The sequence below is a fragment of the Parasteatoda tepidariorum genome, chromosome 1 (assembly GCF_982258835.1).
Source record: "Parasteatoda tepidariorum strain Cologne lab strain chromosome 1, Ptep-v5.0, whole genome shotgun sequence".
NCBI lineage: Eukaryota > Metazoa > Arthropoda > Arachnida > Araneae > Theridiidae > Parasteatoda > Parasteatoda tepidariorum.
Genome location: NC_141755.1, coordinates 97056235 through 97075837, shown reverse-complemented (window position 1 = coordinate 97075837; position 19603 = coordinate 97056235). Strand labels below are relative to the sequence as shown.

Here is a 19603-nt window from a genome sequence, read left to right as displayed (position 1 = left end):
GATTGATTATCTTGCAAACAACAATAATTTGAATAGTTTATCACCAGGGAAACTTAAAAAGGCAACCAAAATCTATTTTTCTAGTTCCAATGAAAGTTTTATGTGAATTCAGTTTTTTTGGGTCTACTGAAAACAAATATAAATCAAAATGTATTTAAATTTGTTCAAATTATTGCATATGTTAAAAATGCTTTATTTTATGTATGTGAAGTTTTTTAGTTCGATTTTAAGCAGTATGACATAAGGGCCCAAAACATTTCTTTGCCCGGGGGCCCTGCATGCTATTAAGACTGTCCTGCTCCTAGGTTATGGTTAGGAGTTACCAACACTTAGGTTGGATAAACCTAGGTGTTGGTATTGAGCGCAAAAGTGCTTAGAAGTTGTTTACACGCTTCTAAATGAACCAAAGAACAATTCTGAAAAGTTTCAGTGCAAACGATTAAATATGCTATTTTATAATTCAAATTTATATTAAAATGTCAAATTTCCACTGTATGTCTTAAAAATGCTTTTTGTTAATTTTTTAGCAAATTATATTATTAATCATTTTGTTAATTATGTAGTGAAATGTAGGTTAATAAGTGGTAGAGTGGAAAGAAGTTTGTTTGTAGAGCTACATTTTAAATGCCCTTGTATTGCAAATTGCTCAATTTCAGTCCTGCAAATATTGTTACCTACCTTTATTTCTTTTAATAAATTTAATGGGTAATTAAGATGCTAATTATAAGTCGATAAATTGAAAGAAATCATCCTCATATTTTTATCTAACACATCAAGCTTTAAAAGAAAACATGAAAACAAAATGTATTTCTTCTTATAATTTAAATTTAATCAGAAAGATTAGCAGTATTACAATTATAACACATAAATAAATAACGCTAATACTTAACTTAAATTAATCTATAGATTATTTACACAATTATCTTAACTATCTATATATATTTACTAATTAACTATCATACCCATGAGCATGGTAACAGTGTGAAAATGTAACAGAATGGTAAAAAAAGAAACTACGAGCCAATTTATTTGGACTGGTTGAATTGAAAAGAATTGTTTCTACAAAACTCAGAAGCATAATTTGATCTTACCCTTAAAAAATCAAATGAACATTAAAACAATAATGCTAGTAACAGGGGGAGAAATCAATAAAACATCCCTAACTTGTCAAAGCTTTATTTATTTAGAAAACAGCACATATAATAAAAAATTTTTAAAATGGTTATTTTATTTGAAAATAGACCATTCATGAAGTCATGGGACCCATTTTTGCGACGACTGGACAGAAATAATTTAACACAATAATTATGGCAACAGTGAAAAAAATCACGAGACAACATTAAACTGTTTGTTTTTTTATTAAACTTTAGCAAAAGTTATTCTGAAACTGCATATTATATAAGCTGTATTATATATTACCTATATCACAGTTTTCACAGCTAGATAAATTAAAATTATTTGCTATAAACATCTGATTCAATTGCAGTTAAATAAGAACACTTAGAAATTTACATGAGACATAGCAATTTAGTTGTATCTGACGTATTAAAACGGTATAACACAGGCCATATTTTTAAAATGCTGATTTCTATATGTCTGCGTGAGTCCGTCATGAAAATCACTAAAAATTCTACTCGATTTCTGTCCACTTCTTTCGCAAGAACTTGGTACATTTCCTAGTGGTGTATTGTGTCCTAATTTGTTTAATGGTACATTGTTTTCTAATTTATAACAAAAGATATACTAGGAGGTCCTTATTTTCTATTTTTTATGAACTGCCTCTATGATAGCATTTTTAAATTTTAAAATGTGTCTTCACGTGTTAGCTAAAAAAAGTTTGCATATTAATAGCTATTCTTCCTAGAGCACTTATGATTTGAATTTTGAATAAATAAATGAATTACAACCTTTTAACAGAAATATCCTTAATCAACATATCTCCCAAGTTAAAATAAGAAATAATTGGCTAGTATTTGTTTATTTTTTATTAAGGCAATAATCCAAAATTTATTATGGAAATTACAACTTTTATTTAAAAAAAAAAAAAAACATTGTATGAAGTGGTGAACTTTTTCGACATTTACAGTACGATTAGACTAAAACTTTAAATTTAGGGAAATTTTTTAATGATTAGAAAAAAAAAACATTGCGTTTAAAATGATTACTTCTCGATTATGAAAACTTTTTTTAATCATTGCAATTTAATAATTTTTATTACGTTCTATGCATTGATAAGTCGCTTAACCTTAAAACGACAAAATAAAAAATGATTAAATACGTTTCAAAAATTTGTTTACAAACAAATACGCGTGTGTTATGCAAAGCAAATATTCTCCGAAATTAAATTACGCATAACTAATATAACAAGCCTTATCAATATATTTATTATGGTAGAATACTGATGCCATCATATGGAAGGAGAAAGGAAAATAATTCGATCAATATTTCAAAAATGATAAGAAGCCTTATCTTTAACGCAATCTTGAAACAAGTGAAATACATTTAAAATAAAATATGATGATTTCGAAAAAAAAGCCGATCTGACTCAAACTCAGCATTATTTGAGCCCCTCATCCAAAATATCTGCAAGGCTGACATCATGTATCATGTCATAGGTTCGAAGTTCATTTGTATCGTTTGCAAAAAGTATAAATGCTAGTATAAACTGAGCACTTGTTATGTTTCGAGCATTACTGTTAAAAAAAAAATTTAAAAATGAAATTCAAAATTTTAGGTTTCGTTTTCCCCTTTTTTGTGTTAGTTTCTTTGAAATCGTTTGCCCATGCAAGTGATCCTAATGATGTCATTGATGTTAATGGTGGTAAAGCATGTGCAGGTATGTGAAAACAATTTAATTAACTAAACAATTTAATTTAATTAAAGTACTTTATTTATTTTTCTCTAATAAATAAATGTTAATTTAACCCTTTATTGCAGATGGGATGCCGGTGTCTCTTTTATATATTTTTTCTGACATTCTAATTACAAACAAGAACATAATATGGTATTTCTTAGTTATAAAAAACAGTCTAATAGTTACTAAAAAAAAATTTGTTACATCATCAGAATTATATTCGTACTAAAATATAAAATTAAAAAAAAGTAGTTTGGAATTTTTTTTTCATTCATATTTAAAATTTTATCAAAATAAATTATCAATTTTGTTAATTAAAGAATTTTTAATTATGAATAACTGTTTCTCTTAGTTTTAAATAACTGCCAAAAAGCTCAAATTTGAAAAATTAGCGTTTTGTAGTGAGCCGAATTCGGAAGATTTTACTTTTAACACAGAAATAATTAATTAATGCGATATTAAATATAAATGACATTTTTTAAATATAGCAGATATAATATAGAATAGACCTCTTAATTTCTTATGGATTCGGATTTCTGACTATCAAAATATGAGGGGTATTTGCAATCCAAAAAATTTATTTTCTATAGCTAAGTAAAGAGGGTGGTAGAAAAAAAAATATATATATACATATAAATTATAAAAACCAGTCTAATAGTTACTAAAATCTGTTAGATTATCGGAATTATATATGTACTAAAATATAAAATCCAAAAAAGTAGTTTAAATTTTTTTTCATTCTTATTCGGAAATGTATCAATAATTGATTTTGTAAATTAAAGAAATTTCATTGATGATTGTTTATCTTAAATCTAAATGAATGCAAATAAGAGCAAATTTGAAAAATTATTGTTTGGAAGTGAGCCGTGTTGGGAAGATAGTTATTAAGGCAGACGTTTAAGGCAGAAAAATACACCGGTATTTCATAACCATAAATCATTAAAAGGCTAAATATAATATTGTTTCACTTATTTATACCTAAATAAATACAAAATAATGAAAAAAAAGTATGAAAAATATGTTTAATAAAAATTTTGAGTCAAAGGGTTAAAGTAGTTTTCAGAACGTGTAAAACGTTTTCAGTTTTCCTTCAGTTTAAATTTAAAAAGAAGGAAAAAAAAAACATGTTAATTTTGTTTAATGAAATAATATTATACAAAACCTATTAGAAAAAAGTAACATATTTACTTTTCGCTAATAGGTAAATCTTATTTAAAAGTTATTTTTAAGATTTATAAAACGCATAGATCTCGATCAATTAAAAATGAAATTTTAATTCTTTTAAAAAATGCATTCGCGCAAATTTTGTACTGTAAAATAGAATAGGATCTAATTAATATAACAATGTACTAAATTGCTTTGCTGTGGAAATTAAACCGTCGGGAATTTTTAATGAACTCTATTTAACTTTTCATTATCAAGTTAATTTTATTTGATATTATTTATTAGAATGTATAAAATGCAAAATTTTCGTTTATTTTAAATTTAAAAAAAATGATGTACTATTTTTAAAAGTATTCATTTATATTTTTATACAATAAAATAACGTAATCTGTATTTTCAAACAAGTAGATTTTAAATATTTAAAAATTTCAACTTAAAGATGTTTCAATATATTGTTTTATTTGTTTTTGAAAATCATTTTCTCTGTCGATTTCAATAAAACTAAAGTGCGCATGCTGCAAAAATAATAATAACAAATAAAATAAAATTAAATCACCCGTTCAATGAATAATTACAACAATTTAGTGATAACAGAATTTTATCGTTATAATTTAAAAGGGTTTATTATAAGGCTCATATTGTTATGAAAAATCACTGATTCATTTTTTTTTCAAGAAATGTTGCATTTCAAAACAGTATAATAATATTGATTTACAACAAAAAACCATAAATAACTACGTTTGCATAAGATGTTTTTAAGATATATTCAGATGCATCATAATGATCAAATAGCCACTCAATCCGTAGAATATTTTATTTAAAATTTTAAGTAATCACTTTTTAAAAATTGTAGTGATTCAAACCTATATGACAATAGATTTCATTTTGAAATAATGTTAAATCATAAAAACTAGTTGTTTTTTGTGCCCTAATGTTTATTGTTTTACATGTGTCGTAGCCTAAGGAAAGATGATGATTCTTTAAAATTAAACAAATGAAATAAGAATTGTATCTATCACAATTTTACAAAAAATTTGTGTATCAGTATGAAGTTTTGAAAATAAATTCTAATTACTTCATAATTTTTTTTTTCGAACAAATTAAAATTTTGTTATTTCAACAACATTAGCCTATCATATCATATCATATATTACACGAAGGAAAAAGCAAAGTCCAAAGTAAAAACGAGCGAATATGATTAGTTTTACTCTGAATAACTTTTCATCTAAGAATCGAAATTTCATGTTCTATAATACATTAGTAAAGGTTCAAGGGGATGACCTAAAAAATAGGAATTAATTAGTGTAGACAAATATTTCAGTAGTGAAATAAAAAAAAGCCGTTTCCCTGCTGTTTTTTTTTTAATTATTTATTCTGCATAATTTTTGATTTATTGATCGAAATTATCTGAATCGAAATTATTCTGAAAAAATTAAGATGCATTCTGAATGGTACAAAAGGATAACCTCAAAAATTCTAGTTAGTTTAAACAATAATTTATGCTACGAAGTAAAATATATAAAAAAAAAACTTTCTTTCAATAAATATATCTTGTTCTTGACAGAGTTTTGGATCCTTAAAATATGAAGAGTTGTGATAATAGCCACTTGGAAATTATAATTCTTATAGTCTATAATTAGGAGAGTGATCATTAATTTTAGCGTAAAAATTATATTTTTATTAGGAATTTTACTTTCACTTTACTTTTATTTTTACCTAAAAATTTTATTTTATGCTTGAAAATAATTTCACAAAAAAAAATTTTTTTTAGCCATTTTGAATTTAAATTAATAAAATCATGAAACGTAAGATATAAAATGAAAAATTAGATAACGCAGTTTTCAATACAGAAAGCGAAATAGCAAGTTTAATCGAAATCAAGAATTATTTTTTTAAACAAGGAAAGCTTAAAAATCCGTCCATTTTACGCGTTAATTTCTCAGAAACTATTAAACCAGTTATGTTCAAATTGTGGTTTTCACGACCTCAAACTTTAGATGATGTAGGCAATATTATTTTTAAGATAAATAATGAGAAGGAAATGAATAAAATTTGTTTTTAGCGTGAAATTTTTTAAGGGTAAGATAATTCTATAAATGGGGGCAAAACATTTTTGACCCCTTTAATTTATTCCTGAGCAAAAAAAAGTTCGCTCAGTTTGCGACCCTCTAAGCTCGAACCAGCGGGTGAAACTGAGAATGTAGAATTTTTTTCTTTATACAATTAAGGAAATATTTGCTGGTGTTACAAACTTTCATTTAGAATATCCCCATTATAGGATTTCTTTGTAGAAAATTGAAGAACAAAAAAGTACTTTATTCAATATCTGTTGCTTTATTTTTATCACTGCTTTTAATTATAAATTATTATTTACGAAACAATAATGCTTGGAAATACAGTAGTAACCTTTTTTTAATTAACTTAATGAAATAATAACCTTGAATAATGATGACATAATACCCGCGTCTGGTGTTTCATTTATTTAGTAAACATCATATATAATCTAATAAAGGTGCAAATAACACACACACACCATCATTTAATTTATTTATTTTTTAGCACTGTGAGTTCCATCGTACCTGATGAATCCAATGATAAGATTTATCATTTTGATTAGATACAAACCCTTTTAGATTTCGCGGGAAAAAAGATAGGTTCATAAATGATGAATGAAAAGTGTAATTTTGATACAAATTTTTCGATAACTTTATGTACTTATCAGTTATATATTTATCATTTTATTGTGACGGAGATGGAAAAGCGTGCGAAATTCAATATTTGCTGTTGCGGTTAAACGTGTAATTTTGTACTTAAAAATTATTATCTCTCTTCGAATGAGCATTATTCTCTGTCAGACAGATTGTTTACTAACAGAGAAAATGTTTACTGAGGAAATGTTACTTTAAATAAATGCTCTTTGTTCGCAGATTTGTAAATGCGTATTTTTTTTATAGACAGCGAATTATTATTATTTTAATTTTAAAATATGAAAACCGTATTCTCATCCAGGAATCTTTTTTTAGAATTTAAAATTAAAAAAAAATCAGTTACCTGAGAAAATTACAACGCAAACCATTAATTTTTTGAGCATTTCGGAAATAAAATTTCTCTACTTCCTATTTAGAACCAAATTATATCAACTCATAACCGAATGAAATAGGTTGCTGCGGTTTCAACTCACTATCCAAGAATAATATTATATAAGAATAATATATTATGCAATCATTTTTCATTCGGGATTCATGCATCGTTTTATCCCCCTGCCCCCTGAGCCACGGTGGCTCAGGGGGGATAGAGTGTTCACCTGTCAATGAAGTGACCCAAGTTCGAATCCCAGTGGTGGTTGGTTGATACAAATTTTACTCCCTGCAATGATTTTCCAATCCAGCGTCTTTTAACAACCCGCCCTTCTGTTTTTATTTTATAACTATCGTTAAACAGCTGATCCAATTTTATGGGTTTACGACTACTAATGTTCAACTCCGTAGCCTTGTAATTTTGAACACAATCCAGAAGACAAGGGAACTCCTGGATCGAGTATTAGGAGAAATTTGCCTAAACTTTATATAGATAACAGGGGGTCGCGTAAATGTTGCCACAAACTTTTAGCGGAGTTAGGGCGCATCATCGGAATTAAAATTGCATAGGAATATATAAAAATGTGCTGGTTCATTTAAATGTAAGTAAATCTAATTAAAAATTGAAGCGCGAAAATTGAAATTGGTTCACAAAATAATGTATTGAAATGTAGTTCATAAAGTAATGTAGCATGCTTTTATTATAAATTGATTTTGTTTTCAGCATGTACTGTGCTGGTTGGATTGATTGAGCAAGTTGCGGAGGTAAATAATAAGACAGTTACTGATATGGTTTCGGAATTGTGCACGTTTTTGCCAGGAGAATACACAATCTTATGTGATATTTTGGTGCATCTGTGGGGTCCTGCAATAATTGAAAAGTAAGTATGCATAGATAATTAAAATTCGACCATTCAAAGTAACTATTCAAAAGAAAATAGTGTAATCTGAAGTGAAATCTCTTTTTTTGATGTTATTAATTTATTTTATTGATTTTTTATTCCTATTTATTTATTTATTAATTTTTTTTATTTACTTATTTATTTATTTGTTTATCAAATTTTTTATTTATCATTATTTTTATATTTTTCTTATTTTGCATTTCAAGATATTATTTGTAGGTGCGTTTAAAGAAGAAAAAATATGAAAAATGGCGAAACAATGACACGTTGTGTAAAATTAATTATAATTAATTCAAAATTAGTCTGTCCCCATCTGACGGTGTGTTTTAAATTTGGAGAGAATTTTATCAAACTTTTTTCTCAAAATGGCTTGAACTTAGAAAACAGCATAGTCAAATAAATATTATGATTAAATTATGATTAAATTTTGTTCACTTGTATCAACTTTACTTTGCCAATTTATCTCGAATTCATTAAAATATATTAATTTTATTAATTCATATATGCTTTTTTCTTACATCATATGTATGAATGATTATTGATAATTAAGAAGATTTCATTTTATTTGCAAAAAAAATATGAAAAAATACTAAAAAATAATTTGTATTAATAAGAGTTAATTATAGTTTAATAATTAACGAAAGTATCGAGGAGATACAATGCCATGAGCACGATGATTGAACATCATGACTCCTGATTGAACATCACATTATGTTCACGATATGAACTCTATTTTTTCAGGATTCCTTTTAAATAAATTTTTTTAAGTATAAAAAATCCAGTGGCGTAGCGAGGGGTGGGCAAGGGGGGGCATCATGCCCCGGGCGCTACTCACAAAGGGGCGCCAAATGGTCCGCAAAACGAAAAATTGCTGGATAATTTTTTTTTTTATTATAATTGATTTCTGGAAAATATATTTTAAATTAGTGCCAGTGTAATATAATAAATGTTAATTCATAAATATTATTCATAATATTTAATTCATATAATATTAAATTCATATTAAATATATTTCAATATTTAATTCACGTCCTTGTCATCGCGCTCTGCTTAGAATAAAAATGAAATGTTATTAAATGTTGTATATAAGTTTAATGTCAGCATGAATTATATTGTTTATTTCACTATGTTATTACCTTTCAAGTTCAAAGCATTCTTGGTAAGTAATAAATCAAATAAGATTACTTACTACATCTATTCAACGATTCTATTATTAAGTGAATAGAGTATGAAAAAATTTGTTAACAGGAAAATTTGTTGTTCTCATATTTGTCACCACAAATGAATTCATTCATCTTCTGGCGTCCCGCAGAGGACTCATCGTTAAGACACGGTTCCCAGCAGATCACCGATGTCAAGCATCACTGGCTGCGGTCAGTGTGCGGGTGGGTGATCCACTTGGGTCAGTCTGCGCAGGGATCGAGGGTGTGCGGTATTGGTCCTCGTTAAACTGTGCTACCGTAAAGTGCTCGACTTCGCGTGCAGGTCGTTGGGCTACCGAAGCGGGGGTGCCATCCCCTCCGCAGAGGATCAAAATTGTGATGGCATGTCTTCGGATCATCCTCAGGGATGTTTCCCAGACCGTCGCCAATAGCCCATTGTGCAGCTCTAGTGCGACGTAAATGAACTACAACAACAACATCATCTTCTGGCATCTACAGTTCGAAATCAACTAATAAACGATATCAAACGAAGTAAATATTATGGACATTTGTTTGATTCAACTCCTGATATCTCTCATCGAGAACAAATGTCTCAAGTCGCTAGGTATGTAGATGCTGATTTTATCAATAAGAAAGTTTCCATCAAAGAATCTTTTTAGAGTTTTATTGAAATACATGCTAAAGATGCAGCCTCGATCGAAAATACAATTTTCGAGAAATTAAATTACGATGAAATTTCATTAATAAACTGCAAATCACAATGTTGCGATAATGCTGCCGTGATGGCAGGTCACACATCTGAAACGCGATGAAGCGCCACCGGAGCGGTAATCTTTATCTTCTATGGGCTATAGAATTAAAAGAACTAATAGAAAAATTAGCAGAGCACACTACCACTACAAGTGACAACAGAAGTGAAGCTACAATTCTGTTGTAAAATATACTAACCTTTAGTTTTGTAACTTTAGTTCATTTCTGGTACGAAATCTTAAGAAGGATTGATCGTGTGCAGCTCAGATTACAAGATCCTAGAATGAATTTTAGAGAAGTGTTCCATGATCTTGAATCATTAGCGACTGAACTAGCCGAAATTTGAGACGAGCTCTGTAAGGAGGCAATAGAAAAAGCAGTCTCTTTGTGAAAAATGGGATATGGATACAACAATACGTGCCCGGAGAATTGGCTATGGTGGTCATTCAGCAGAAAGTGAAATTTCCCCGCGTTATGGAAGGAAAGCACTTTTAATCGTCTCCATCAAGAAATGTGTAAACGATTAAGTGACTTTAATTTCAAATTTGGATTTCTACAAGACGTTGAAAATTTATTAAACAAGGATAATGTTGATAACGACATTGAAAAAAAATTGTAAAAATCCGGGTGAATTTTATAATACAGATTTCAATGTAATAGAACTTTTTATCAAAATATATGACAGCAAAATGTTACTCCGCAGTAGAAAAGAAATTAAACCTAAAACTCCATTAGAATTTCTTACTTTTATAATCAATCTCGAATGGAGAAGATGTTTTTCCAAATCTGAGAGTGGCATTTCAAATACTCCTGACTATCTCAGTACCAATTGCTAGCTGCGAACGTTCATTCAGCAAATTAAAATTAATTTTGACAGATCGCCTAAGTGACCTAGCATTTCTTCATCATAAACACGGAAAATTTAGACATAGTAATTAGTTTTATTAATATATTATAATCATATGATTATTAAATATATGTATCTCCTTAGAGATAATAAATATTTACTTTTTTATTGTTTTAAAACTGCGTGTTTCTAAAATATTTCTTTATAAATATGTAAAATAAATAATAGATATCTTTTGAACTAATTCTAGATGATCATATACATTTCAAAATCTAGTCTTGTTCTCTCAATTACATTTTTTGTCTCAAATTTAAAGCCTAGCTTGAGTCTATGACTTTATTTATTTTACTTTGTTTATTTATTTATTTGCGAGTATATTTTACACATAATATTATATGGTTTTCGAATGGGAGGGGGGGGGGGCGCTAAAAGGGTATTGTACCCCGGGCGCGAGTTAAGCTCGCTACGCCACTGAAAAAATCATTATTAATTTTGAACCCATTTTTTTTCTAGATTTTAAATTGTTATCCTTTTAAAATTAATATAAAAATATTCTGCTTCTAAAATAAAATCGAATTCTTCCGTAATCTACAATTATGATTTCGATTTATGACAGTTATTACGATGCCTATGCATTTATTTATGCATGATTGTTTCAAGTATATATATATATATATATATATATATATATATATATATATATATATATATATATATATATATATATATATATATATATATATATATATATATATATATATATATATATATATATATATATATATATATATATATATATATATATATATATATATATATATATATATATATATATATTTTAGTAATAACTTTTATGTAATTTGGGAATCTTAGCCAAAGCTTTGTCCGTCTCTACTAAATTAGTATAAGACATAAATAAACCAAAATAGTTCAAGTTTAATTATGCAGTATAAATAGATTCTGTTTTTAAAGGCGAGTTTATAGTTTTTAATGTGTAAAATTCATTTCAAAATGCTTCTTTCTTTAAGAAATATACTCAATAGCACTCGCGATTTTGCAACCTTTATAACTGATACTAGATTATAAGGTGTCTCGTATTACAATGAAGAAATTAATAAAAAATAAAGGCGAAAGCTTATATTTTATATAATTTTTTTAACTTCTTATTTTCTATCTGGTAATATTCATTATTTTGAAGTTCGATAATGACTGATAACTATATAAAATGCACAAGGTCTGCCAAAAATTTCAGTATGCCGAGTGATTTGGAATATCGTCGAACACACGTTTTCAAAGAAGATTATCAAACTTCGATTTCTAGACTAAACAAAATATGATCCTTAATCCATACAAATCAATTTATAATATCTTGATTCGAATAGATGAAATTTATAAAGTTTGAATATGACCGATATGTATACATGAAGCATTCTACGATTTCATATAATATTTATTTCAACGTGGTATATAAATTATCTATACATATATTATTTTTTATGACTTTTAGTCAAAAAAAAATTATATTTAATTATTTTTTGGGAAATTTTTTCGAAGTTGCGAATTTGAAATTGTATTAACAGTATCTGATTTTTGTACTACAGTGAAGTGATATTATATGCGTTCTTCAGACAGTTATTCCTAAAATTTCAGAAAATCTTCATAAAATTTAAATTTTTTGTTAAAACCTTACAAATTGTTTTACTTAAAAATGTATAGTAACTTAGACGCTTTTTATTTATATATTTTAATAGTGTAAATGTTATTCTAATTGTTTGCAGCAGCGTAGATATTAGTTCAAAAAGATAAATAAAATGAGATGAAAGCTCGCTTTGGAAACGTCCTGCCGAGTCAATATCAATCAAAAAATTATCTAAAATGAAATCTCGGTAATTTATTATTATTTTTTTAATTTTAGAACTTTATCATGTAAAAAATTAATTAGATAAATATGACACAAAAATCATTCAAATTTGAGCTGTTGTGCTCGACACGGTATAGCAAAATAATCACAAAAACAAAACTAAGAGTGATTGCCAAACAAACAACTTTCACTGCACAATGTCGGTCCAAGCAGCAAAAGGGCGAACCGCGAAAGGGCACCTTTTTGAAAATAAAGATGAAAAACATTGGACAATGAACCTTCTTAATTATTGAAACGTTTTAAACAAATTATCAAACGAGCGATCACCACCTGCAATACTGATTTCACATGAAGTTGAATCACATTCATGTTTTAAAATTCCAATAACGCTCATTTGCGATCGCAACGCTCGAATACGCCATCTGGGGAGTACACCGGTTCCATGTCTTGATCCTACCCCCTTCTCAGTTGTCTAGGAATGTACTACGATATTTTCCTCTTTTTTTAATATATTTCGCATTTAATTATCAAATATATATATTTTTTTCTAAATTTCCACGAAGCTTTCTTTAAACTATGTTCAAAGTTGTTTTCAGCTCCAAATAGTTTTCCAACTTAAAAGTTTTTTATCTATTTAAAATCAAGAGAGAAACTCAACGAATTTCCTTCTCCTATGACTCTCCACACGCTAATGGTGAAAGCATGCGAACTGTTGCCATAGATTCTGCTCTACGCCACCTATGGCCCATTTTGATCGCCAATTCTAGCGACAACATGGACATCTCCATCGAAAAACTCTCTAAGTAGGACAGATCTATGAAACCAAAAAACAGGCCCAAGGCAAACCAAATCAACAAGTAATTTTTCTCAGTACTGAAGAAATTTTGTCAGCGCTCTGTCTTGCTGGAACCACATAATTGTTTAAACTTTTGTCCGTGTATTTCGTTGTAAATCAGATAGCATTTGCTGAAGGAATTAAGTAAGGTATTTCGATCCAAATATGATCTAAAGTATTAATTGTTTGGTGAAATCTCTGTTTTCACCAAAAAATGTCTTTTCGCCGTACGTCTTTTGCTTTCTTACCCCACACAGTACAATGAAAGTTGTTTTCGCAAGTTCTATTGAGCGGTATGTTGTATTTTTGTTATACCATGTAGCTGCTTTAAGTTTAAAACATCTAAACAAATAAAAAACATGCATCGTTAGGTATCGCTGTTTTGAAAGTTAGAACTTTTTATGTAAAATACAACAAGTGGTACTTTTGTTTACGCTTTTTCGCACTACATGATAATTTTACCATTAACGAATTTCTTTCTCAATATTTTTTTAGGCTCAATCGCAGAGAAACACCTGATGTAGTTTGCTACAGTTTAGGAATATGTCACGTAGATCACGGAATGCAATATTGTCACCTTTTTCCCGAACCAGAGGTAACATTTCATTCTTTACACGCCACAGAGTTATGATTTTGTATATTATATGAATAAACGTCGGCACTTTGGAATAATAAACTGATACGCATCCAATTTTTAAAAACTGTTACTGCATTGAATGATGAAGGTCTCTTTCATTCTAACCGGACTCAATGGTCAGAGATGAGTAGGCAGAGGAGTGATTCTAAAAACGCTTTAAATAATTTGTACTAACAATTTGATATAGAGTATTTTACTGTGCACTGCAGTATCTTTCGAAACACGTAAAGTAGAAGGTCGTTATCCAATTCAAAGGGGATAATTGCACTCGAAAATAATACGTCATTAGACCCAACCATGAGATTTAAATTTGATTTAATGGGATATCACCCATTAAATCAAATAACCGTGATAACCCAGTTTTTAATTTGATTTAATTGGATAACACCAATTAAATCAAATAACCGTGATAACCCAGTTTTTAATTTGATTTAATTGGATATCACCAATTAAATCAAATAACCGTGATAACCCAGTTTTTAATTTGATTTAATTGGATAATACCAATTAAATCAAATAACCGAGATAACCCAGTTTTTAATTTGATTTAATTGGATATCACCAATTAAATCAAACAACCGTGATAATCCAGTTTTTAGAGAATCGGAATTCGGTCCGGAGGAACGGGGGTTCGATCCTAGTCTCCGCTTAATCCCACTGAGTACAAGTAATATTCGTACTCGTTTAATCTGTGTGTCGAAAGATCCGTGCTCGTTCGTTGGCTGTACCATAGGTTCCGGGATCTGGGAAAAATTTCTTTTGCCTTCAGATCTATGTCTAAATAAAAGAAGTGGCCTCACAAATGTGATTCCCTCTGCAGAGTTTCAAAATTTTGATGGCGTACCTCCAAATCATCCTATGGGATGTTTTCCAGTCCGTCGCCAATAGCCCATTGGGCAGCTCTAGTGCGAGGTAAACAGACTACCTACCATCTAAAAGCTACGTCACGCGTGTGTTGAACCTGATTAACTTCTGAATCAACGAATGACACGATAGACCTACAATTAGGTCACTTGCAAGTATCCAATTGCAGCCGATATCTTATTCCATAAATTAAATTGTTTTTTTTTCTTCCTTTTTTTTGAAAATTCCAATGAAATAGTAAAAGCTATTAATTGCTATTAATCATAAAAGAACATATTTTTTTTTATTAAATATATAGTGCTATTAATGATAATCAAAATTAATTGATTATCATTAGTAGCAACAGAGCAAAAAAAAAAAAAAAAAAAAAAAAAAAAAAAAAAAAAAAAGGCCTCATGAAACGAAACGAAACTTTATGAAACGAAATCGTGTTTCTTTTATATTTTAGATAGGAATGGATGAGGCTGTTCGTCTTTCGAGAAGTGGTTCTGAGGTTCTACCTTTCTTTCATTGGGTACGTATAAGAACTTTTTTTTTAAAACACCTACATGAAAACAGAATTTTTTTTCTCTTTTAAATTGGAGGGAAAATGATATTATTATGAATTAAATGATATTATGATTAAATTCAAACTAATTCAATTAATATGTAAATGGAATAAAATAATTCCACTATAAAACCAGTTATATTAATTTTTTATTCATAAATTTTTATTAGTTTATATTTAATTTCATTATTTGTATCTAATTATACGATTTTTTTTTTCAGTCTATGGTTGAACGACTGAAGTCCGCTTGTGAATTACCAGGAGTTAGTATTGTATGCAGAAGGATACAGAGGTAAATTTTAATTTTTTTATAAATTGCAATTAAAATAAAGCATTTCTACCCGTGTTTTTAAAATATAATCATGAAACAAAATATTTTTAAAAAATTACTGAATTATTACTTCAATTCTTTGTGTTTATCTTTTTATTTTAAAAATATTGTAGACATAAATAAATAAAAATGATTGTTTCTAAATTTTATATTGTAATAATTATCAAACCAGTAACTTTTCTATTAATTCTATAAACTTTAACTGAAAATTTGCTTAGAAAATAATACGATAGAAAACGTTATCATCAATTCCCTTTTTTTTTTAAAAAAATAAAAAATTATAACTTCTTAGTCTAAACAATATCTTTCAATTTCTTACAAATTTAATTATTCCATAATCACTTCCTTTAATGATCATTTTTAGAACCTTTATTAAAATAAGGCTGCATAATAGAGGTCGCAGATTAATATTTAAGCAAAGGAAAACTGAAATATTATGAAATTCTGACGATGCATTATCAGAAAGGAAAAAAATAGATTAACAATATGAAAATGGACGAAATTTGAAGGTGTTTTTGAGAACCCCCTTTTTCTTAATCTAAATTTCCTTCACCAATTAAGATGATTTTGATCTTTCTAATTCCGCTTTCCTTAGTAGTGATTCGTCATTCCTTTTCACTCCGTTATCGTTTTTTTTTCTTCTGTCCTTAAATATTAATTTGCTATCTGCAATATGATTATAATTTTGATTTTCTTTCTGACAAGAATCTCTATTTTAAGGGATATGAGTGCAAAAACGTCTGTATGGTTATGCAGGGCCACGGTGGCTCAGTGGATAGAGTACTCGCCTCCCAATGACGTTACCCGGGTTCGAATCCCACCGATGGCTGGTCTACTCGAATTCTGCACCCGGCTCGACCCGACCACAGTAATGACGTAAGATAGCCTCAGTGGTAGACGGATCATGAATAAGAGTCCCCTTGCCGCCAGGCTAACCGTGGGTGGTTTTCCTCAGCGTGTTACGCAAATGCGGATAAGTTCCATCAAAAAAGTCCTCCACGAAAACAGATTTCTCCCAATACTTGATCCAGGAGTTCCCCTGTCTTCTGGATTGGGTTCAAAATTATAAGACTACAGAGTTGAACATAGGGAGTCATAAACCCAAACATCGGGTCGGCTGTTAAAAGACGGTTATAAAATGCGTGATAATGCAGATTTTTCATAACCAACGCTCTCACTTACGAAGTCCTGAGCAACGCAGTTAGCCTCAAAACAATCTCGGTTCTTTTAACAGAACTTGCGCAGAACCCACGTATGAGAGCGTACGGGGTGCTACATTAAAGTGCATAATCTGTGTTTTCCATTTTTTTATTATGAATTGAAATTATTTTAAAACAGTTAAGGTCGTGCAAAGTTCATAACCTGATATATATATAATACTTATTTATTTTACTTTATTAGCGTTTTGAATAACATGAAACCATTTATTGACATTGATGGAGATCACTACAGCATCATAGAAGTAAGTGTTAAATTCGATATTAATAAATGTGAAAATAATTTGTATAGTGACCCGCGGAATTTTCACGCACGGTTTTAAGAATGCAACTGAAATATGCTAATTAAATAATTCACCAATCAATTAAGTTACGAAGTAAGAACTAAATATCTATAAATTTTTACTGAATAAACTAATCTTTTTTTTTCTTCATTTAACTGGATTCACCTTAATATTTTGCTTACGGCGTTTAGCATGATGAAGCTATTCTGGTCTATTTATTATACCACCCGTAAGCAAAGGGTTAAGATAGAGGGGTGACCATAGTCTGGACGAATGGGATCTCAACTGACCAGTTAGTAAACTTGTTGAAAGACATCTAATCCTTTGGAGCAGAATCTTTATTAAGCATATTTTCATTATTTTGTATTAATTTAGGTCAAAATAAGTAAAAAATATTATATTTAGCATTTTAATAATTCGTGGTTAGGAAATAGAGCATAAAACGTTAAGGTCCGCGTTAAAGATAAAATCTTCCAAGCCCAGCTCAATTCCAAACTACAATTTTTCAAATTTGCAGTTAATTTATATCGAAGAGAAACAGTTATTCGTCGTTGAAATTTCGACAATAATTGATATTTTTTTGAATATGAACAGAAAAAAAAATGTTTCAAATTACTTTTATTTTTTATTTTAGTACAAATATAATTACGATAATCTAATAGATTTATTAAAATAACTATTATGCTGTTTTTTATAATTAAAAAATACTAGAAGATACATGTCAGATCATTTCAACTAAATTAATTTGATCGGGCTTTTGTAATCTTTGTCCTCAGACAGCGCCTCGTTGAGGCTGTAATTGGAGGGTGTTTTGAAAAATAATTTTTTTAAAATAGATTTTGGAATGAACAGCGCCATCCATTGACTAACTTTGTAACTAGTTTCGAACTTTGGGTGTAAAATTCTCGCTTCCTAAGAGGAGCTCCATAACAGTAAATTTCAATTTTTTTTTCCAACCATTTTTTTCTTTCGTTACCTTTAACAAAATTTTTACAAATCGTCAGTCATTTTTGGCATACTCTTTACAGTCTACTACGTAATTATAATGAAAGTAACACTTAATTTACAGACTTTTCGAGGAGATGCGTGGAGAGGAAGAGATTGTGATGATGTTAACGATATGATCTATCCAGGAAGAATGTAAGTTTAATATCTGTTGCTTGGTCCTCTTAAAAAAGTTACTAAAAAAGAAAAAGAAGTTTTTACTTATTCTTTTGTTATCAATCATTTTCTTTTTCTGCTTTCATTTAATCTTATATTTGTAACATGGCATGAGATGTCTTCCTTCTTATATGATGTTTAAAATAAAATAAAAATTTAAAAAAAATTTCATTCGTATGTCAGTCTAATACGTATAGTATTATTTTGCTGACTTATAAACTAAATTTAATGTGCGTATTAGAATAATTATTCATCCTTTCCTTTCCTACTTTTTAGAATAAATTTCAACTAACAGAAAAACTCATGGAATTAAACCATTGTGAAACTCACTAGGAAAATTTTTAAGAAGCGGTTTCTATCCGCTAACATAGAAATAATATTGTAATCGGATTTAATATGTGTTTAAGGGAGCATACTAGTCAAACATTATTTGTGAGTTATTTTATTTAAATAATACTGCGATATGCGACCATTAACTTTATGCTGATTTTCGAACTGCATAGCTACTCTTTCTGAATAAGAAAATTGTCGATTATGGATGAAATTAATTTAGTTTTCTGATATTAATATTTTAAAATCTGTTAACTGTAATTCATAATATATATACTCATTTTTTATAATTTTTTCTTTTTTAAAAAAACTTTCTGTAATTTTCTAGGCCAATGGATCAAGACATCATTATGGATTCTAATTGCAACGGCATATGGGTAAGAATATAATAAATAAAAGCTTATCAATAAATTGTTTTAATATATAAAGTATTTCATTGCTACTAATCTACATTTAAAATTTTTTTTAAAATCATTACGAGTTAAAATATTAGCATATCACGAGTTGTAGACATGTAAGCGTAAAAATTGAAGAAAAATAAATTATAAAAATGTGGCCAATTAAGAAAGTGGAAATAAAAGTATCAAAATTTGTTTGATTTTCAGACAAAATTTTAAAGAAAGTAGATACATCCAAAGGAGGTATTATTCAACAGTTAAAACGGTTTTGATCTTTTCTTCAACCTTCACTGTTACTAACCTCAATAATAATTCGATAGATTTTAATAGCACTACTTTTGTTTCTTTTTTTAATTTACATATTTAACTTGCGACACCTGT

General features: G+C 28.5%; 1 protein-coding gene across 1 annotated transcript in view; it reads left to right on the top strand.

Moving 5' to 3' along the window:
- Window positions 1–2526: 2526 nt before the first annotated feature.
- The window catches only part of LOC107441857 (acyloxyacyl hydrolase), a 32733-nt gene continuing 15656 nt past the window's right edge, over window positions 2527–19603 (top strand). The window contains exons 1-8 of the mRNA XM_087169328.1: window positions 2527–2836; window positions 7820–7976; window positions 13949–14048; window positions 15403–15468; window positions 15723–15793; window positions 17234–17294; window positions 18403–18473; window positions 19153–19201. Coding sequence (XP_087025454.1) covers window positions 2716–2836; window positions 7820–7976; window positions 13949–14048; window positions 15403–15468; window positions 15723–15793; window positions 17234–17294; window positions 18403–18473; window positions 19153–19201 — 696 coding nt within the window. The 5' untranslated portion in view covers window positions 2527–2715. The remainder of the gene's footprint in view (window positions 2837–7819; window positions 7977–13948; window positions 14049–15402; window positions 15469–15722; window positions 15794–17233; window positions 17295–18402; window positions 18474–19152; window positions 19202–19603) is intronic.